Genomic DNA, 23,571 nt, shown 5'->3' on the forward strand with positions numbered 1-23,571 from the left:
CTTTTTGATTGCCAGGTCACAGCAATGGCCCATCTCATTATTATTTTTTGTTTTTTTCCACAATATCTAGGAAAAGATAAGATAGCCTTTCTATGATAAAACAGAGTTCCCTGTAGTTAGTCACACTATTGTAATTTTCATTTCTGGTGTTCTCTGCTTGTTAGCATCTTTGAAGACCTTTGGACACTTCAGCTAGTATAGAAGTTTAGCTTCTTGTTCAAGTTTGGAATGAGAGCATTACACCTTTTTTCTGCAGACTGCACTGATTTCTCATCTGCTTTCTGATGACGTGTTCTAATGTATACAGCAATTTGTGGTTCTGATCCAGCTACCTTACAAGCTTCTGCTTTCCATAGGTACTACCATGAGGGCCGAGGTCCAAGGAGGTACTTTGTCTGATCAGCTTAAGATGTGCATTTTTATGAATAATAGCAGAGTATTTACAGGGGAGAATCCTTGTCTATGGTGCTTGCCCCGTCTGGCTGTTTTCCAGAGCTCCTCTTCACTTATCTGCAGAGCACAGCATATAGACCAATTTTCTAGTCAAGTATTGCCCATACAAATACATTGTATATATCAACATAATAAATGTCTTAAAAGGGTTATATAGTATGCAAAGTCATTAAGTAATCAATTAGTAGTAATATCAAATCAGCACTTACCAAATGAAAAGCCTTTCAATAATAAATTACCACTAAAATTATTAACTAAGAAAAACTGCACTGCTTTGATAGGTCTTCCAGTCTATACATCAGGTGCATGTAATGTTTTTAGATTATAACCTTCTTGGTCATCCTTATACATATTACTGTGCTGAGCACATTGATGTTATTATTCAAAACAACATAACAGACTTCTCTAATAGCATGTGCTGAGTTAAGATAAAAAATGCTAATTTAACATTCCAGTCTAAAAGTGATGGAATGAATTTATCAAACCAAAACATAAGAAGGAAATTGCTCATCTCCAGTCTCAAATCATAGCTGATAATGGTGTCTTAGGGTCTGATTCCAAGCTTATTGATGTCAGTGGAGGGTCCAAAAAAGAATTCTTCAGCCCTCGTTCACAGCATTCATGCAAGATCTGCAGTATGTTTAAAATAATTAAAAGTAACAATGAAAAATAAAGTAATAAACTGCATCCTTAAAACATAGCTGAGATAATGTTTGAATAAATTCAGAAAGTATACAAACTTTAATATTGTAATTTCTTTTTACTTCTGTTTCTTTAAGTTTCTTTGTTCCTCTCTCACCTTTTTCTTCCTCCTTCCCTCTCCCTCATTATTTTTGGTTATACGTTCCATTTTCTTTCTGATGTGTCAAGTTCAAATTTCTTGTGCTTACTCTAAGCTCATTCCTTCACTCCTTATTCCTGCCACATATGAATCAAATCTTCCAATCCAGAATATTTAGAGTTTGTGGTGGGAGATCAGTATCAATTTAAGGTCCTCTTTTGGCCTCTTTCATACTTGGAGTGTTCACACCCTGCTTTTGAGCAGTAGCAACATATATGAGATGACTTAGTATCTATATAACCTTAGTTGGACAAAGGGCTTATCAGGGTGTCCTTACAGGAGAACCTAGCAAGAGCTACGTCACAGATATGTATCCTGTTCCATGCATGGAGGTTCAAGATAAACTGGTAGAAATTACATGTTGCTAAAACCCAGGTCATATATTTTACTGGGGCATTTCTGGATGCTCAGAAAGGCAGAGCTTTTCTTCCAGAAGAAAGATAATTCAAAATCCTTACAGCTATAGTAATAATACAGGAGGACTCTTGGCAAAAGGTGATGTTTTTCCTCATGTTGATGGGCCTTCTGGTTTCAGCCATACAATTTAACTTTGTACAACTCTCTGAATATTAGGCTTCTACCACACTGGTTACCAAGATACTGTATTGTATACCAAATACAGACCGCAAGTTTGACGCTGACACTACCCAAAGATATGTTCCTGTCACTCATATGGCAGACTCCATGTTGCAATATCCTGAAAGGGATTACATCCAACCCCTACCTACATCAGCTACAGTTGCCTCCAATGTTTCCAGTTGGGACAAGAGAGCTTATTACAGAAAAGTCACTGACATTCAAGGTAGAAAAAAATGCACATCAACATTCTAATAATTAGAGCAATATATTGGGCTCATAAGCACTTTCTCCCTCGTCTACATAGCAGCCGGGTTCAGGTAACTCCTGACAATACTTCTGCAGTATTTTATATAAAAATGGATGGGGGTTGTGAAGAGAGACGCATCGTAGCCATTTTAAGCTCTATAGTACACCAATTTTTATCCTGTAATTCACCATTTTGCTGACAAGGACAACATGGAGGCAGATCAGCTAAGCAGAGACTTACATGATAAGCACATGTGACCACTCGAGAGTTCAGTAGAAAACATCTTTCTGAGAGTATATCCAAAGACAGACCTATTTTTAAAAAAACAACTCCAGAGATTTTGTTCCAGTGCGAAAACAGACAATCTATCTCAGAAGCACTTCTTCCGGGCTGGTGGTAGAATTCCCCCCATGCGTCTAATGCAGAAAGTTCTCAGAGAAGACAAAGCCTGGGTTCTTCTGTTGGTCCTGAGCTAGGCAAGACAACAATGATTTCGTTGTTGTTTTTTTCCAACTGTCATAAGGGATTCTGTCTTTCAGACTTGTTATCCAGACCCAGATTATTTCCACTTAATGCCATGTGCTACAGGATTTTGACAAATCTGGAACTTCCCTATTCAGAACCAGAACAGGAGATACTGTTTCCTGGAGGATGTGTGTCAACTCACCTGTTTTTCATAAATGGAAAAGGTCCTTTTTTTGGACAACCAGCAATAACATAAAACCGTTTTTAGCTTCTGTTCAATCCATACTGGAGCACTTTGAAATGCTTGGCGCTCTCCATGTTGTTGGTAAAAATATATCTCTCGGCTATTTCTGCTCATCACAACTTCATTGAGCAAAAGACGATATTTATCTATGATACAATAAAAAGATTCTTGAGGGGAGTTAATGAATGTCTACCCTGTGGTTAGAGAACCTTCTACCTGGGTGAGATCTCAGTTTAGTACTCGGCTAATGAATCCTCCCTTAAAACCCATGGGAGAATATTCCCTATTTCATCTCTCAATTGAGACTTTTTTTTAACCTATTATCTTCTCTAGAAGGCTGAGCAAGCCAGAGGCTGTCATGGCTGCACTCTGCCTCTTTCCCCAGAGTTATTCACAAAGATAGTGATCTTGTATTCACATCTGAAATTTCTCTCCAAAGTGAAACCAAATTCAATCTTAACTAATCCATAAACTTACCAGTATCTTTCCCTCAGTCTCTCTCTCACTCAGGGTATGTCTACACTACAAAGTGTTTTTTCGGAAAAACGGCCATTTTTCTGAAAAAACTTCAATTACGTCCACAGTGCAATCACGTTCTTTCCAAAGAAAATCGAAAGAACAGAGGGGTTTTTCCGACATTGGTAAACCTCTTTCTGCGAGCTCTTTTGGAAAAAGGCGTGTATGGATGAGGAAGAGGGAGTTCTTTTGCAAGAAGAGGAAAGAGGAAAAAGCACAGGTGCCCTAGTGGCCATTTCGCCCATAGTAATCACAGCTTACGTGCGAGTTAGTGTCCACACTGAATGGATGCTATCTCTTGAAAAAGCAGATCACTTTTTCGATGCGCTTTTGCTGTGTAGCCTCTCTCTTTTGGAAGATCTCTTCCAGAAAAGCCCAAAAGAAACCTGCAGTCTAGATATAGCCTATGGGGAAGTTAAGCAACACTACGTGGATCCTAAGAGAACATTAATCTTCTATTTGAATATGGAAAAGGAATACAGAAAATCACTGGTTATCTCTTATGGGAAAACAAAGCTCAGAAAATCACTTGCCAGCACCTAAATGTCTGACTCTCAGTTGAGGTGTGTTTATGAACTTGAAAGGCTTAGAACACACTCAAAGTGAAGACCACTTGCATGCCCTGCCTTATGGCTTGTCCACACGAGTTACTGCATGACAAACCTGAATCAGACACTCAAGTGCCTCATCTTGCCACACAATAACTTGCTATGTGAAAGCTGCTAAATTGCAGTGAAAATGTTCAGATCCTGGAGGTTGTACTCCACACCTTTCACTATTCTATATCAGTGTCCAGATGATGAGTTACTGTGCAAGCTAAGGTGCTGTAGATTCAACCCCGGCTTGCCACTCAGCGATTCCCCATGTAAACAAGCCCTCATTTGCATTCCCATGTTCACAATCTGTAGAGCTGCCATTGAGAGCTTGATTCTTTCACAAAACATTGTTCTTTAAGGCTGTGTCCAGACTCAGGGGTTTTTTCGAAAAAAGTAGCCTTTTTTCGAAAAAACTTCACCTGCGTCCAGACTCAAGCCGCGTTCTTTCGAAATTAAATCGAAAGAACGCGGCTTTTCTTTCGACGGCGGTAAACCTCATTTCACGAGGAAGAACGCCTTCTTTCGAAAGTGCTTCTTTCGAAAGAAGGCATTCTTGAATGTAAATAGGGCTTCTTCGAAAGAGAGCATCCAGACTCACTGGGTGCTTTCTTTCGAAAAAGCGGCTTGCTCTTTTGAAAGTTCCGCGTGCAGTCTAGACGCTGTCTTTCAAAAGAGGCTCTTTCGAAAGTATCTTTCGAAAGAGCCTCTTTCGAAAGAGGCTTGCAGTCTAGACATAGCCTAAATCTGGATCTATATCAGTAGCATGACAGTATCTGTTTTACTAGTTTTCTTTGTCCCACCATCCCGAGGGAGGAGTGCTGCTTGCCCAGCTCCCAAGTGGGAATATGCAGAGGAATCACAAAGAAATAAATTAAGGTTTTGCTCAGCTAACCGGCGTTCTTCATGTTTACTTCGGCACATTTACATTCCCCTTCCTCCTTTCCCTCTTTCCTGACATCCCAATCTGTTTCACCTTTGAACACATGGTGGAAGGAATGAATCTGATTGGCAAGCCATACTCCCTTTTTATAACCCCATCCTCTGGATGAGGAGTAGGTGACACAAGAGTTCTGCAGCAGGCACTGCTATTACAAAGTTCTGCTGCTTCAAGCTGTACATGTATTCCAAGAGTGTGAATGTGTAGAGGTCATCTCAAAGAACTCCAGAGCAGGTAAGAAGCCTTCATTTCTGCCCTTTATGCATATGTCTACATTGACTTGCCATCTAGTCCATTCTTCTTTCTGATTATCTTCCTCTCTTTCTTTTGTCCTCTTTTTTTAATATATGCTTTCTCTTTGGCTAGTCATTTCCCAAGTTTCTTCCTTTGTTTTACCCTTTCTAAAGTAATGAATATTATGCATTCCTGTTTTCTCTCACCTCCACAACTAATATATAAAATGTACATTTCATCATTAAGACAAACTTTTAAGTGTTAGCATATTCTTTACTAATGTCTAATCGCCATACCATGGAAACATGCCTAAAAATGTATAACAGCACAGAAACAAAAGCTAAGAATACGCGGATTCATGCACGTGATGGCTTGGCAACATCTAAAAGTGTTTTAAACTGTTTTTCCCAATTAAGAAATGCAAACTTGTTGTTCTCAAAGTAATAAAGGTTTGCTGAAAGCGAACATAAGTCATTCCCTCTTCCTGACTCCACTATATTCACTAGATGTAATCAGACTCCTCCAATCCACTATTTTCTTTTATTGCTGCCACAAGGCTATTTAACCATGCTATTGGACTCCCATTTTCATGCTCTTTGACTTAATCCAGCATGTGTATATAAGATTGTCATCTCTTTGGCACTGTAGTAATGTGCTTTTAGTGGGGAAGTCTTAATCTTCAAACAAGTGACAGTGAACAGTGTAGCTAACAGGATTAATCCTGTTGAAAATAAAATGCATTATAGTGTACATGAACCTATGAAACAAAAATAAAATATGGATTGTATGTAGTATTATAAAGGTTTTTTATGTGAATGTGTTGGTGCATGACTTGTGAATGTTGGTCTTGCCAGGAAAAGATAAACATTGCAACTAACTTCTTAGCTATAAGGTGCCTACTCACAAATTTTTGTTTGGAACTAATCATTATTTTAAAACAAACAAACACGCAAACACACAAACACACACACACACAATGGTTTTCTATAATAAAGGTCAAAACCACAGCAATAACACTATTACAAACTGTAGTACTTGGACCCATTACTGTAGAATTGTAGAGAACTATTTGGCCAGTCAGGTGGTAGAAAGGTGAGTAGCCTTTATAGTAAACCATTAAAAGGGTAAAAAAAGGAGAAAAAGGTTTGGTTTGTTTCTGATGTGAACAACATTTTTCATTCTTGCTAAGCTGCATATGTTCTTCACAGGAGAGGAGCTGTGTACTGGCCTCATATCAGGGTGTTCCTTGGACTGTTCCTTCGGTTTCCAGACTGATGTCCACAACTGTGAGATCTGTCAGTGCCGTCCAAGGCCTAAGAAATGCAAACCTATAGTATGTGACAAGTACTGTCCATTTGGATACTTGTACGTATTTTTATTCTGAAAGTGTATTTATCATAATTCATGTGCATATAAAATATGCAAAAGCCATGAATATGTATTTATTTATATTTATTTTCTGAATGGAAAATGGGAGGCAGGTGGAGAGGCAGGAATGTAAATACTTGTTAAGTGTAATGTATTCCTCAAACAGACTTGGACACTAGAAATTGAAGTTGTAAATATGGATTTTGATCTCCATACTAAAAGAAAATTCAAATAATCAAAATAATGACAAAATTATAAAAGCAGAAAAGTATTTTTAAATAATGTTAAACAGTTTTTGAAAGAAAGGTTTTTTTTAAAAAAAAAACTGCATGAAATAATTTACCTTTCTCGTTGCTTTTTAATATTTCTGATATCATCTCTGACATCCCCTCCATCTCATTACTTGCTTCTTCTATTTTAGTATTTTGCGTTGAGCTCTTTATTATGACATAACAGTAGCTTACCTGAGCAATCATTTGTTTCAGTTCTTTTCTACCAGTTACTTCCTGTGGAACATTAATGCAGAGGTTCCCAAACTACATTGTACCATGATCTCCTTCTGACAATAAAAGTACAACATGATCCTCAGAGTGGATGGGGACAGGAGCCTGAGTGCACTCACACCCCGCTGCCCCGGACTGTAGGGCTGAAGCAGGAGCCTGCTAATCCCTGCTGCCCCGGATGAGTGGTAGGCAGGGAGAAGCAAAGGCCAGGTCCCACCATTCTGAGAGGGGAGACCAAAGCCCAAGGGCTTCAGACCCAGGCCGGGACCTGTAACCTCAGTCATACCACCCAGGGCTGAAGTCATCGGGCTTGGACTCTAGCCCCATAATGCCAGTCCTAGCGACTCCATTAAAATGGGGTCATGACCCACTGTAGGGACCTAACCCATAGTTGAAGTTTTTCTAAGTTTCACTGACACCTGTAATGTTATGAGACGCTTTCTTAAAAAAAAAAGGTAATAGCAAGTAGAATTTTTTTGGGGAAGAAAGGATCCTTCAGCAAATTGGGCAGTTATTTCTCATGGGTAAAGATTTCTTTAGCATTTGTTGATACGGAGATATTCAGTGTCCTCAGAGAAGTTTTAACCAATGTGCTACATTCCCTCCAATAAGACATAACACAATTTTATAGGACCAATATACATTTAACCTTTTGATATGGCTAATGTCATGTGTCCACCTCCTTTGCCTAAAATTTGTAGTTTTAAACCACAACAGCTAACCATCAGGTACTTAGCTAAGTCCACTACTGTTGTTCCCTTGGCAGTTTACACTTGATTTCTTTAGTCCCTGACATTCCTTTTTTTCCTTTTTTACTGAATTTGGCCCTTATCTCTTAAACCTTGTAGGGTACGTCTAAACTACATGGCTCCATCGAGGGATCCATGTAGATTAGTTTACTTGAAAAAGGGAAATGAAGCGGCGATGTGTAAATAATTGAAGGGTTCTGGGGTCGGCAGATCCCCGTCTAGACTGCTGATCAGCGCAGCGGCCATTTTGATTTAAAGGAAGCAGCGATTATTTAAATTACCGCTTCATTTCCCTTTGTTGTCCTGCCTAATCTACATGGCTCCGTCGACAGAGCTATGTAGTCTAGACACACCCATAGTGTCTACTCTTTTATAATATATACTTTACTGCAGTTCCATCTTATTTAATATTTTCTTTAAACTTTTTGAATAATCAAAATATGGTGCAGCCTAAATCACCCAAATGATTGAAACGCATCACAGACTTGAAGAAAAAGAGAAATCCAGCTCTGCCATGATCCAACAGGAGAGAATTTAACCAGTGCTAGAATTGTAAGGGGGACATACAAATGAGCTGATCAAACTCTCAATACTTAGCACTGTCAGATGAAAAATCTGGAGCGTACACATCTGCTGCACTCAACCCCCAATTCAACCACTGAGTTGTACAGTGTTTATTTTAATGTATCCATGCAGTTGTCCTCTTTTATTGTTTATAAAGCATGATGGAGTACATAGTACTGTTCCAAAAGGGAAATATGCTAAACATGAAACAGGCCCCTGCCCTGAGGACCATGCATTCTAAAAGGAACAGGAGGTGCAATATGTTACAGTACTGGAGGAGGTGAGGGGAGAACTCCTATTAAACCTTGACAAAATAGTGGATGTGCATTTTTTTATTTGGATTGCTAATCATATTAAAAAGAATGTCTTTCCATATGCTTTATCACCTCCCCCCATTACATTGTTTAAAAATATCCACATAAAAACACTCCAGTATAACTAATGTGCAGCAGTACCATTTAATATAACCCACAAAGCATCGCTTTAATATGTTACTTGGATTTAGAAGTTTTTCAAGGAGGGTAGAAATTAAACAGAACACACTGCAGATTAAGTGTGTGGCTGTTCAAGCATTTCACAGCAAAAATAGGATGCATCAAGTGTCAACTGGATAAAGAAGACAAAGAATAGGTAAAAAGAAAATGTGGGCAATCTGTGAGCAGAAGGAGAGGGGAGTAAAAAGATTATAGAAAAGATGTAGTTCAGGCAAAATTCTGGAGAGCTTTGAAAATTACCAGCTGTGACCATATATTCCACATGTTCTCATCTGTTAAGGAGCACACAAATAATTTTTGCTGATATTTGAATCTAGTGTTTCTTTTAATGTTGATAATTCAAAAGTTCAAACTGAAATGATTATTCCAGTAGTGTAAAGAAATGTAAAAAAAAATTAATGTTACCATGAACAATGAAAACCATAGGTTTTTAAACTTGGGTTTCATTTCAATTTGTAGCAAAAAGCACAATCTGATTTTGTTCATGGGGACAAATGTCTTCATTGGACATTCAGGTGCACAGCAACACTCAACTTTGGCATGCAATAAATGGATTTTTTTATTTACATTTTCAGATGCTGTGTTTAAATATTGTTGTTCCTGATTATATACAGTAATTAACAGTTTTTAACTTTCTAATAAATAATGAACTATACAAAATAATATGATATCTAATATGATATCACTATTAAAAGGACACTGTCAAGGTTGTTAGACCTTGCTTTAACAGCTGTCCCATGTTATACAGGCAGTCCCCGACTTACGCGGATCCGACTTATGTCACCACCCCTGTCCTCCAGGGCGAGAAAAGCTTCTCCCGGTCTCCCTGGTCTGCTGGACCCCCCCAGCAGACCAGGGACCCGAGCAAAGCCGCCCAGGCTTCCTGGAATCAGCTGCTGATCAGTTTCAGCAGCAGCTGACTTGGGGACGCCTGGGTTTCTTAAGTTGAATCTGTATGTAAGTCAGAACCGGCATCCAGATTCAGCCGCGGTTGAAACTGATCAGTTTCAGCAGCGGCTGACGCCAGTTCCGACTTACATACAGATTCAACTTAAGAACAAACCTACAGTCCCTATCTTGTACGTAACCCAGGGACTGCCTGTAGTTCTTAAATTAAGTACAGTAACATTGTTGCAGCACTAATTTAAAACATCAGAAAAAATAAATCCCCAGTTTACTGTTACTTGAGCTGTACATACAGTGAACATGTGTCTGTGCATGCACACTTTCTCACATAGTTCAACATAACATAGCATATTTACCTGTGCAGTTTACATAGTTTATTTACAGGGCAGCTCTCAACAAATTTTAAGCTTAAAACAAATATACTCCACAAATAATACTTTTTAAAAGAAGATGGCTCCATTTCTTAACATTAAAACTACAGTGTGGAATAACTGTTGAAATATGGTCATTTTGAAGGGAGGTCATTGACTTTTCAGGCCCTGATGCAGGAAAGCACATATTTATGTGCATAAGTGCCTTCCTGTGCCAAGGCCTTCAATGATCTATTTTTGTTTTTCTTTTCAATTGACTTTTTTGCTGTCGAGTATCTTTCAAACAAGTTTCCCTTTATATGTTTCTTTTATAAAATATTTCTACCTTCAATTTAATTTGTTTTATTTCACTGGAAATCCTACCCTTGGCTCATACATAATAGTGTTTATAACTATGTGCTATTGTGAGTCCTGGAAATATTGCTCTGAAATGCCATATATCTTTTGTTATTCATTGCTATTTGTTTTATTTGTTTATTTTTTATTCATATTGATTTGCTATGTTTGCTGTTCTTTTTATTATAATGGTATAATACATTTTCCCACTAAAATGAATTAGGGAAAAGCTCACTCTTAATGAGCACTTTATGTGATTAAAAGTTTTATTTGCAGAATTTTCCCCTTACTCTTTTGTTTAATAAACTATAATTATGAGCGGAGGAGAGAAAAAGGTCACTTTATTAAGTAAAACCTCAGAAAACCACATTGAACATATTTATGCAGCTTCTAGATGTTGGACCTTGGGTATTTAGGAAGAATGAATGTTGTCCTAAGGTAAGTAAATGCAATAGATTTCCATTCATGGTTCTTTATTCCCAGTGTGTGACTGGCAGTAATTTTCTTAACCAAAATCCACACCACCAATGGGTGGAACATGTATAGCTGCTAAGAATAATAATGAGCCATTTCTCAGTCAAATTTGCTTCCTGTTTAGGATTCAAAAAGTCTTTTATTATTGCTACTGTTCTTTTTTAAAAAAAATGAATAAATTCTCAGAGTAAGGATGAACATATACACAAAGTCCTCTCTTCATCCTTATTGTTTCAGCTGCTTCATACTGTTACTTTTATTTACATTCAAATTAGATATTTGTCTGTGAGGTAAGTCTTTGATACCCTTCGCTACCTATACTGAAAAACGACGAGTAATCCTTAGAGGCTAACAAAAATATATAGTATCATGAGCTTAATGAAGTGGGTTTTACCCATGAAAGCTCATGATATTATACATTTTTGTTTGTCTCTAAGGTGCCATGGGACTACTTTTAGCTTTTCAAGTTATAAATTAATATGGCTACCCCTCTGAGACTTTTTAATTTACATTTGATTGAGATGCCTCTTTGCTAAGGCCAAGTTTCATGTCAGGTCCCTGGCCCTTTCCTTCATTTTCTTCTGAGTTGTGATTTGTGGGGAAGGGAGAGTGCTTTGTTTTATTTTGTTTTTTGAGACGCATACCAGTAACTTGAGGGAAAGCTTTAAGTGTGATCAGCAGATCTCCATCATAATGGTAATGACTTCACCCTATGAAGTATGAAGATGCACCAGGACACACATTCATTCAGATAGTCTAGAACATAAGAACAGCCATACTGAGCCAGACCAACGGTCTATCCAGCCCAGTATCCTGTCTGCTGACAGTGGCCAATACCAGATGCCCCAGAGGGAGGGAACACAGCAGGTAATCCTCACATGATCCCTCCCCTGTCACCCACCTCCAGAGGACAGAAGCTAGGGATACCATTCCTACCCACACTAGGGATGTTAATATCAGTTAATTGAATAATCGAGTAACCTCATGAACTCTTACCTGTTAGTTGACTATTCTATAGTCCCTGGGGGTCGGGACAGCAGCCAGTGCACCTCACTCCCAAGGACCCCACTGCCACTCTGTATCAGAGGCAGCAGCGCAGGGTGCCAGGCAAGAGCTGGTCTGTGAGGAGAGCCAATTTAAAAAGCAGCTTCCCTCGTGGACTGGCTACCTGTCACCCTGTGCTGTTGCCTCTGATAAAGAGACAGCAGCCTGGGGTGGCAGCCTTGTCTGGGGGTGGGGTCTGAGCTCCTAGACCTGGTGCGAGCCAGGACTGAGCCGGGCTTCCTGCCCACCCAGCTCATAATACACTTTAAATGCAGTGCCACAGCAGGGGACTTGTCACAAGCCAAGACTAAGGTGGGCTGCTGGCCAGCCTGCTAAAAAAAATTTACTGGTGGGGGGAGGGGGAGAGAGGGAGAAATGTGTGTTGTCTATAGCATTAACCTATAAGCTTTTGCTTATTGGTTAATCAACTATACTATTGCAACCCTGACCCACACCGGCTAATAGCCATTGATGGACCTAACCTCCATGAATTTATCTAGCTTTTTTTGGAACCCCTTTAAAGTCCTAGCCTTCACCGCATCCTCTGGCAAAGAATTCCAGAATATAGTTTTAAGTTGTGAGGACTTTGAGAGACTATATTGGGTCTGATTGTCTTTCCTAAAGTAGCCTGGAAGCCCTTTAAAACACTAGTCAAACACCTCAGATGGAAACTGACACACTTTAAAAAGGCAAATATGAAGAAAGACCCTTTGCATAGACCCTACAATGCCACTGCACCATTTGCAAAGCATTAGAATTGAGTCTGACTTCACATACAGTCTACTCATAGAAGAGATGATGTGTTTTTTCAAAATATCATAATACTTAAAACTATGTTTCCACTAGTAAACATTTTGGGAATCCCTTATTGTGCCAATGACTTGCAGATCAAATGTGCTCATTATACAAGTAAAATATCCTTTTTTTTCTAATTGAACCTACCAATTCAAATTGGAATCTGAGCTATGCTGGCTTCTTTCCTGCTACTGCATCATCAGCAATAATAGAAGTTTTACAGGATAGTTTATGCTCTCAGGCATTTTTGTAATTAATCTTTTTGTGCATACCTAACTTACTATATCTTAGGGAACAATTGTGTTGACAAAGCATAAGAAGGAATGGAATCCATCTAATTTAGCAATATTTCCTTATGTAAGTTTGTAAATAAAACACATCTCTGTAAAGTCAACAGATATGCTTCTGAATATGCACAGAGCTCTCTAGCAAAAATATAGTCTATTTTCAGAGTAGAATGACAATTAAAATGAAATCAGATATGCATTTCATACTAATATTTAGTCCAAGAAATCAACTGAAGTTCATGCAGTATCTAGGGAAATCCAGCATTCAGAATAAAAGGTCAAATGTTAAAGTGGAAGAATTGGCTGGAAAATGGTATTCTCAAACTTTGGATCTCTAAAATAAAGGAATTTTCATGAGTTTTGCAGAGTTAAAGACCAAATCAGCTTAACAAAAGAATGTGCACTGGCAATGTCTAATGCTAAGGGACTGCCTAAAAAAAGATTTTTGGTAAATAACTTCTAGCATAAGATCAGAAATCTGTGGAATTTTATATTGAAAATAATAGGACGAAAATAGCTTCCTAAGTATGTAAATTTCTATTAAAAAGGGCAAGGAGAGCTTCCATTCTCTCTCTCTCTCTCTCGTTCTTCTGGAAATAATTTGAAATTCCAATGTTTAGAACATAGTTTTTCTCTAATCAAGAATAAAGTAGCAATGCAAAAGAGATGCTGATTTACAGATGATGTGGCCTAAGATTTCCCATGAAGTTTTCTGAACCCCTTTTCGTATGAACAGATTAGACTTCAAAGATAGTGAGAAATATTAGTGGTTTTTAATAAGATTTGAGAACTGTTTCAAATCCTGTTTTTTCTCTTGAGAGGGAAACGTAGGCCAAAAAGCAGTGGAAGCTGTGCAAATGGCACAGTCTAAACTGGCCATGAAGGAAACTTTGCATTGCCTGTGAGTTGTGGGGCTGGTAAATGGATAACTTGTAGAGCTCACCAATAGGAGTAAGGGTTGCACAATCTATTCTTTATAAACTTATCATATTATGACTTAATCAGTGAAATCGTAGGAAGATTTAATGTATCCTGCATTGAGGCTTCTGTATGTTCGAGTGATTGTAGAACTTATTCATGTAGCTCCTTGAATCAGATTGGTTCAATTGACAGAGTGAGCAAACTCTGTAGGGCATGTAAAGGAACAAAGAATGGGGCATTCATTCCAGTAGTGAAAGGTTGTGCTAGATGGGGACTGAAGGACAGGGTGCATCTGTTTTGGCACTGAAAGGGTTGCACTTGATGGGATACATGGAAAAAGAGGTATTACTCTGGCACAGAAACAGTTACATTTAAGAGGAAATGAATGGGTGGGAGCATGAGCTCTCCCTTTCCATGTTCTCCTCTAGGATGGCTTAAATGGAAGAAAAGTGTACCTCTCTTCCCTGAGTTTATGGTTTGCCTCTACCTTAACACTTCTCATTGCACTGCATGCCTTCCTTCCCTGTATACCTTCCTTGAATCAGTTTCCTCATCACACAGTCTCTCTCTTACACTTTTTTTTAACCATTCCATGTCTTTCAGGCCCCTTGGTAGGGGTGGTGAATCAAAAGATGGAGCACTCAAGGGGGAAGGCATTGGGGAGGTTAGGATTCCAACACCAACAACTATCCTTACTGCTATGAAGTGTGCATATGAAAATGTGCTAGCGCTCAACATAGATATTTCGATAACCAATACCCTGGTTAATAGTGTGGGATGACTGAGAGAGACTATTCTGAATACTCTGATTTTTAATAAAATAAAAACAGTTTTAAAACTATTGCACCATAAAGCTAGAAACTTACCCTTCTAATAAAAACGTAAATGAACACTATATATTTATTTTAATATACTGCTACTTAAATTATCAAGTCTTATCCAAAAGATTTAAGGGTGACAATCATCAACTCTCCCAATAAAGTATAACAGTTGAGCTGACACTGGTTGTTTAGTCCCTGTTTTACCTATAGTGAAGTTACCATCTCACTGTAATACTATGAGACCCTTACTTTTGTTTGAGCTGTAGTAACACACACACACACACACACACACACACACACACATATATATATATATATATATATATATATATATATATGAAAGAGATCTAGTCTTGATTTATCAACTGATATATCAAATCCCAAGATAAATTGTTCCAATTTATTCAACGTTTTACAATCTATCAGTTAACCAGATTTTAATACACTTAATATGAGCTATATTGTCTTTCTATAGTATAAATAGATTTAATAATAAAACACGATTTCGTAAAAACAATAACAAGCTTTTTTGACTGGAACTATTTTTTTTTCATAACACTATCTTGATTAGCATTACCAGCATGATATGATTTGTATTTATCTAGGAGGTGGGAAAATGATCCAGTACACAGTATCTTTCGGCAGATGCATAATATAGAAAACTTCCATGTATAAAAAAAGTCTCTATACGTTCACAGTCTGTAGCACTTGGTATTGTCATTCCTTGTCTTGTATAAGCTTTCTGTTACTTATTTAACATTTTTGGTTACATCCCTGGAGCATTTTGCAAGAATGGAGATCTACTGTATACTACTTATTGGAGAAAAAACATTATTTGTAATTTTTTTCTTGGAAGTTAGTGATTATAATAGATTTCCTCACCTTTCCATCTTCCTCGATGGTTTGGAGATTTTTTTATTATGACTACTCTATTATTCTTTCATCTGAAAAAAAGAACTGATTGTCTAAAGCAGTGCTGGCTCATCAGCATTTAAATGTGTAAGGAAAATGAGGAGGTTTAATAGTTTGAAATTGAAATAGGGTGTTTCTGCCGGTCACACAGAGAGAACACAAGCCAAGAGTGGAGATCTATTTATTCCTGACCACCTCTGAGTACAAGAATTACAATTAAGGAGATTTTCTTAGGGTATATCTATATTATGCAGCTTTTAGAGACAATGCTGTGTCAACACATCCCTGTCTCTAAACTTTAGCCTGTGTGAATGCTGTTTGTTGGCTTTTTTGTGACAAAGTATTTCTGCTGACAGAGCAGCATTCAGACTTTCACTTGCCCTGTTAAAACTTTGTTATTCATGGGGGGTTAGGAGTTAGGCACCAATGAATGACAAAAGTTTTGTTAATCAAGTGCAAATGTAGACATAGCCTTACTTAGTCATTTCAGGAGAACCCTTTTCTCTGAAGATCATGAGCATTTTTAGTCAGACATTTAAAGTGATCTGCTGACCTTTGACAAATTATTTCGGTCATCTAGGAAGAACAAGCATGGCTGTGATACCTGTCGCTGTAAGAAATGCCCAGAAGTTCCTTGTGGTAAGATCTGTCCAATGGGCTTCCAGCAGAATAATCATGGTTGTCTTCTCTGCAAGTGCAGAGGTAGGTGTGAGACTACATTACCTCCATATCTGTTTGGTTTTAAAGCAATCAGAATCTGTGAGAAGTTAAAAGGAGTAATACATCATATTAATATGACTTGAAAAACAAGTAGTCCTGTGGCACCTTAGAGATTCTCTCTCTCGCTCACATGCACACGCACATGCACGTTGTTCCTCCCTTAACTAGGACTCTCTGATCCAGAAACATCTGTGGTTTGGGAGGACCACTTCCTGGACCACAATGTCCAGACAGAGGGAGGTCTGGCTATGGGACAGGAGTGCAGCAGGAGGGGGTCTGGCAACTCAGCTGGGACCCCCACATGTGGGGGAGTGGCAAGCAGCACAGTAGGGAGATCTGGCTCCAGCAGCTGGGCAGTAGCAGGGGACCTGCTGTGCAGCTCTGGCTCTGGCTCTGGCCCTGGCCAGAAAGCGCAGCCCCAGTCCTAGTGGCAGCCAGGGAGCTCTAGCCCCAGCAGCAGCAGGGCCAGCGGGAGCTGGAGAGCTCCGGTTCAGGGACTAATGGCTGAGCAGGCAGCAATGGAGCATCTGGAGCTGCTGCTGGAAGGGGGGCAGCAGTTTAGCATGGGTCAGGAAGGGAGGAACCTCCCCTGATCCTGCAAATTCCCTCATTCGAGACCAGTCAAGTCCTGAGGGTGCCAGACCAGAAAGGTCCTACTTGTAGTATCATGCACTTTCATGGGCAAAACCCATTTCTTCATATGAGCTCTGAAGAAGTGAGTTTTGCCCATGAGAACTCATAGGACTACTTGTATTCAAAGATACAGACTAACATGGCTACCTCTCTGTGACTTGAAACTTGTTAACTCAGATGGTGGTAGTCAATTTCACATTCTTTAGGGGAGAACCCTGTATAGTAGGGCTTTGGTATCATTTGTGGGTTTTGTGTTTTTAATATCAGCCTAGAGAAGGTACATATCACACGTTTCTGGTGACATTTGAGACCCCAATCCATCTTCCATTTGAGTAATCAGTGAGAGTCAGTTGATGTAGGATTTGAATCAGGCCTGTAATAAGCCTGAGAAAACTGATTGAATTTCTTTTCTTCCTTCGCTGGAATATATTTTCTTTAAATCTATATTTTAAATATTTTGAAATATTTCTTTTGACTTCCACCTGATCCAATTCACTATACATCATTACATAAGTATTTGTACATTGCTTTGAATATATACAACATTATATAAGTGCTAAGTATTATTATTATTATTACTATTATTTCAAATTAGCAGTAGGATCCTTGGTAGCTAGGTGAATACTGGGGTTTTTTTTCTGATCCTGTTTAAATACATCTCCAGTATTATCAAAATAATTTTGCTATTTCATCACACTGTGTCCAAGAAGTTCTTAGAGACTGTGAGCTGGTCAAATAAAATTAACAAATAACTGTTAATTTTGTTAAAATATGTGATTCCCATGTCTGTAGAAAAAAACTTGAGGAAAACACTTGATGTATGGAAAATCTACAGTCTTTCTTCCAGGACCAATGAACAGTGTCAAAGCTTGGCAATAATACACAAGCTTCGACTTAACTTTTGGGTACTTACTTTATGCTCTCCAGGCATGCATAATTTCTTATCTCATATATCTTCAAGAATGTTATGCATTTTCTTAATCGAAACAGATTAACACTATACATCTAACATATGTTCCTAATGAATCTTCTGTCCTCATTCTCTCCACCATGGTTAAAAACTCCTTATTTCCTTATAGTTGTATATCTATATCTATAGCTCCACTCTATCTTTCTTTTCTTATATCAAAGTACTTCCTCTATCTTACTGCTTTTCCTTCAGTAAAAGTGCTAAAATGTACTCTTTCCTCTCCTCCATTGTCAAGACCATGTTTTTTATCTTGCCTGGACTACCACAATTTCTTTCTTTCCATCCTCAATATATTGAGTCCTTGGCAGCTAAAATCTAACCATTTCCTTAAAAATGAGCCTCTGGAGTTTGTTTTACGCTTAGAGAGTTGGGAAGTCGACGAAAGGAAATCGGCTTGGGTTGGCACGATGAAATACCTGACTCGGATTGTTAAGATTCTGCAACATCTCTGCCTCTGTCTGTATCTCATATCCTGTTACTCTCGAATTTTCCTTCGGGTCTCTGCCCAGTTTTTTACCTCCTTCCTTTATTTTTCATGTCTTGCTACACCTTTGACTTTTTTCTCACTGATTTCTGTATAGTTGGAAGAATATCCCTCTTCTTTTGTGCCATGCATCTTCATGTTTTTCAATCCCTCCTGAAAAACTATATCTACTGTACCATTCTAGTCCTAGCCATATATTAGAATTTCAATTATTCACTCACTGTGAATGTTTATAGAATAATAGGACTCATAATATTTAGTTTGTTTTAATCACTGTCCTTCCTTTCCCTGTACTTTTGATGTGTGTTTATATTTTGTCATATCTGTGACTAATTTAGGCTAAAAACTCTTCGAACAGGGACCATGTGGGATGGGTTTTGTCACAGAGATCCCCTTGACACTGTCACTTGATGTGCTGAAATACCACTGAGCTATTCCTGCTCTTTGGGGTACCCCTCCACACTGTTCTGCTGAGCCAAACACTCCTTTCTCCTCCAACAATGGCACGGAGTTGGGGTCTCACAGCCCATAGGAGAGCAACACAGACACTGAGATCAACTCAGCTCTGGAAAGGCTCAGTCAAAGGGACTTGCCACAGCCCCAATGGCACCAGAACCCCCAGATAAATAAGTTTTATTCAGAGCAAGCTCATAAAGTGTTCTCCCCTTTATCAATGACAGAGATGCACAGCTGTTTTCCCTCCTAGGTAACAGTGGTTTATGTTGCATTTATTAATAAACAAAAGTGATTGTATAAAAGGTAGGATTGAAGTGGTAATAAGAAATAGCAGACAGAACAATATAGGTTGCTAAACAAAAGAAAACAAAACACACCAGCTAAGCTTAATCCACTAAAATAAGGTCTTCGAGTGATGTCCTCCACTGTAGGTGCTCCATGGGTGTGTAAAACATCCGACTTAGGAGGCATGCGTGTTCCGCTTTTATTTTAACTCGAAGGAAACTCAAAAGCCTTCCCCTTGATAGCTCTTCATGCCCTTCCCCTCCCACTGCGTGGGTTGCTGCCCACTGTGGTCCAAATGGGCCAAGTCCAAAGCCCTCCACCAGTTTCCTCAGCTGTAAGCTGCCATCTGCCCTGGTCCAAATGGGCCACGTCCAAAGCCCTCCACCAGTTTCCCTGCAGTCTTTCAGTTATTCCATCTCCGGTACCCTTCCTGAGACTCACCGCCTTCATAACACCAGGAGACAATTGTGGGTGGCAGGATAGGGGGACCCGGGCCCACCCTCACTCCTGGGTCCCTGGCCAGGGCCCTAAAGCAGGGACTCCTACTTCCCATGCCTGGCTGACAGGGGAGTTCCCCTAAACTTACCAGCCCGCGGGCTTCCCGACCCCACCCTGGGCCATTTCCTACCCGCATCCTGGTGCCAACATACCTCCGTTGGATACTGCACCCCTTCTGGCTGTGCCTCCGGTGTCTTTGCTCTCTGGCCCCCGGGCTGCCTCGCCGGTCCTCCTCCTCTGGATCATGCTCCTTGCTCCCCCTCCCTTGGGTCCTCCCGAAGTCTTTTAAGCCACCTGCTGCCGCTTCAGCGAGTGACGTCATTCTCCCGCACTGGACAGGCGACGTCGTCCACCTGCTGCTTCGGCAGGTGACGTCGTCCGCCTGCGCCAGGCAGACGCAAGTGGCACACTGCCGCCTCTCCTGTTTTCCCCATAGCGCTGGGATGGCACTGTCAAGAGTGCGGGGCTCACTAGCCCCGTCACAGGGTGCTCCACTGTAGGTGTTGCAGATTGGAGTTTTCCATAGCAGTAGCCAATAGGGCCGTGCATGCACTCTAGGCGCCTCGTGCTGTTTGTGCCCTTTTCTTGGTGCATGCAGCCCAACCCCTCCTTAGTTCCATCATCCCTCAGCTGCAGATGGAACTCGCCTCTATCCTCTGAGCTTTTGCCTCAGAAAGACGTACTTAGTTAATGTTAATTTTATAGTTTTACAGTTAATAGTAGTTATCTTAGTCAGTAGTAGTTCTTTTATTAATACCAAAAAAAAGAAAAGAAACAGAAAGATATAATATAAATTAACAGAGTCTGAAGGCCCAACCAGCCGTGGCCTAAAAAACAAAACAAAAAGAAAGAAGAACAGTAAAAAATAAAACAAAACTAAAAACAAAGAGACTTAACCTGGACCCTTAATATGCTGGGATCACCAGGTTTTAAAAACTGCGACAGATGTCGCGAACCTATGCCCGTGCCATATGGGCACTCTTCGTGCATTAAATGTCTTGGTGAGGCGCATATCCCTCAAAAATGCCTTCAGTGCACCAAACGCACTGCCCGGGCTTGTCGTGAGAGGGAAATTCAGCTCCGCATGCTCCTCTTTGACAAGGCTCTTCAGCCTCCTGACACCAGGGACTCAGGCTCTCATATGGAGCCTCCTACGCTGGAGAAAAGACAGGTGAGCTCACTGGCACCAAAAGCTGCGAAAAAGAGAGTCTCTCCAATGCACTCTTTACTGGCCTCTTTGTCCCGAATCAGCACCAGTGACAAACCGGACACTTTCTGGCACTGAGACCACCCATTCCACTAAATACACAAAAACGAAGCTCCGGCACGGGCAGCTCCGGACACTTTCTGGCACCAGTGAAGCCACGTGAAGTGAACAAGTCTTCCACCCTGTTAACACTGCCGTTACCCAGTGAGTGCCCGGTGCTGACACAGGGGCATTCAAAATCCAACCACAGGCCTGCGATGTTGGAGAGCCTGGAACTGATTTTCTCCCCATCACCGTTGTCACCAGCATCAGTGCTGGTGTTCCCCAGCACTGACTGAGCACCCCTCCTATCATCATATCTCACACTCACAGCACAACTCCCCATGCAGGACTGTATGGCGCCCCAGACAAACAAAGTGTATTTCTCCTTCACCACCTCCTTCATCTCAGGGCTCCGCTAGATCTCAGAGATTCCTGGTGCCATCGGTGCGGAGTTTTTTTGAAGAGGACTGTGGAGATGTCTTCCTTTTGAGATACTCCTCACCAATGAGATCATACCATGACATGTACAGGCATATCCGTCCTTATGCTCACCATCCTCTGTGGATGATGGAGTGGCAGTATCCACCTCAATACTACAGACACTGGTCACCCTGCTGCAGAGGTTCCCTCCTACACCATCTTTCAGGCCACCACTTCCCTCACCCCACAGATGTGCCCAAGCCACTGCAGCTCAGTGGGACACAGAGGAGGGTCAAATAACAGTTGATTATGACACCTCCCCCCCGCCCCGATCTAGACACCTCACTCACTGATCAGTCTGCATCATCTCCCGATGAAGCAGTCATCCCCAGTGGATGACAACAAACAGTTTCAAGAACTGTTCTAAAGAGTGGTCACAAGTCAACAGATGCAACTCACGGAGGTCAAGGAAAAGCAGCACTGCCCCCTGAAGAATTTCCAACCTACTCAAAGAGCAAAAATCGTGCTCCATATAGGTGAGGAGATTTATGGAGACAGCAGACAAGATCTGGCAAATGCCTGTGTCTGCCCCTCCCACTAATAATGTGTGGATTAAAAGTATTTTGTCGTCCCTCCCCACCCCCCCAAAAAAAGTCTAAACATCTTATTTACCTGCCCACAACCCAATTTATTGGTGGTTGATGCTGCTCAACAGAGATCACAGTTGCCACAATACCCTAATATGCCCCAAGACAAATTTTTGGACCTCTTTGGAAGAAAGGTCTGTTCGTCTTCTTCGCTGCAACTACACAAAGCGAACTATACTGCCCTCCTGGTTAATCATGAATTTGATAACTATTCCAGGTTAACCGACCTGATGGACCACCTGCCAGATAACAAAAGACCAGTGTTCAAGTCAGTTGGCTGGGAAGAATATTCCACAAGTCATACTGCCTTACAGATGGCCTTAAATGTGGCAGATACTGTGGCAAGATCCACTGCTACCTCCATCATTGAAGCCAGGAGGCCCTTTGCGTAATCTGCAGGAGTCCTTAAAGAGCTGAAAGGGAAATTAGAGGACCTTCCCTTTGATAGGGGAATACTTTTTGCTGCAAAAACCAATGAGGTCCTTCATACTAGTAAGGATTCTCTAATGACACTCCAGATGGTAGGGATGTGCATACCTCCCTTCAGACAAAGGAGATTCATGCCGTGCCAATGCCAGTGTGAGTCGTTATATTGGAGAAACCAGTGCAGACCCTCTGACTAGTCTCATCCCAAATCTCATGCTCAGACGCAGCGCCAAAACAACAATAGCTCCTCTATATCCCAGTCCACCAAGCAGCAGGTTTGAGATATTGGTCGGGGGCCTGCATGACCTTTCCCACCTCCATCTTCAGCAACACAGTGCTATATTTCACCGGCTCTTGTGCCCATTCTATCATCATTAGGCTGCCATCACAACAGATTGCTGGATCTTGGAAATATTTGCATTCAGATACTTCATTCCATTCACTTCACCAATTCACTGTCAATCCTTCATCAACATCAAATGTCATGAAGGACATGAACAAGTCTCTGCCATCCCTGTCTATCCTGGCCGCAAAAAATATGCAACCTATGCACTAATAAAAGCAACCCAAACTTTGCTAGCAGTCTTACAGACCAGTCAGAACAGTACAAAAACAAAAATGTTTGCTAAATTAATCAAATATTGTAATGACCAAAACAACTCAAACAAATATAAATCAGACATGGTATTGGGCAGTGTTACATAACATTTTCCTTCACTAGCCTGGCCTTTTATAACTCATTTGTGGTTTCTTTTCAACCTATCACTTACAACGCATATAAGGTCAACTCCGACTCATGGAAATACTGTGTCACACTATCTGCTATCATGAACTCACATAATTTATAGAAAATAGCATTCATTGTAACATTTTATATTAAATTTTCTTAATAAACTTGCTTAAGTTTTCTGCCTGTGCTTTTCTTCCTGCCTTCACTTTTAATTTCCCCTCTGTTGTTAGTCTGTCATATCATTTGCTCCATCAAGAAAAAAGAGTTGAGATGCAGTGTTTTCCTACAGCTAGTCTTTTTCCTTTAATGTTTATGAATTGTTTCTTTTCTTGCATTCTTTTACACCATCTCTCCTTTCCTTTGCCACCCTTTCCCTTTTTTTTCTTCCTCCTCTCC

General features: G+C 40.2%; 1 protein-coding gene across 3 annotated transcripts in view; it reads left to right on the plus strand.

Annotated features, from left to right (window-relative positions):
• The window catches only part of CRIM1 (cysteine rich transmembrane BMP regulator 1), a 336,829-nt gene that overhangs the window by 275,369 nt on the left and 37,889 nt on the right, over positions 1-23,571 (plus strand). For all 3 annotated transcript variants that reach the window (XM_075924932.1, XM_075924933.1, XM_075924934.1), the window contains 2 exons: positions 6,321-6,477; positions 16,238-16,359. In XM_075924932.1, coding sequence (XP_075781047.1) covers positions 6,321-6,477; positions 16,238-16,359 — 279 coding nt within the window. The remainder of the gene's footprint in view (positions 1-6,320; positions 6,478-16,237; positions 16,360-23,571) is intronic.

Source organism: Pelodiscus sinensis, chromosome 3 (assembly GCF_049634645.1).
Source record: "Pelodiscus sinensis isolate JC-2024 chromosome 3, ASM4963464v1, whole genome shotgun sequence".
Lineage (NCBI taxonomy): Eukaryota > Metazoa > Chordata > Testudines > Trionychidae > Pelodiscus > Pelodiscus sinensis.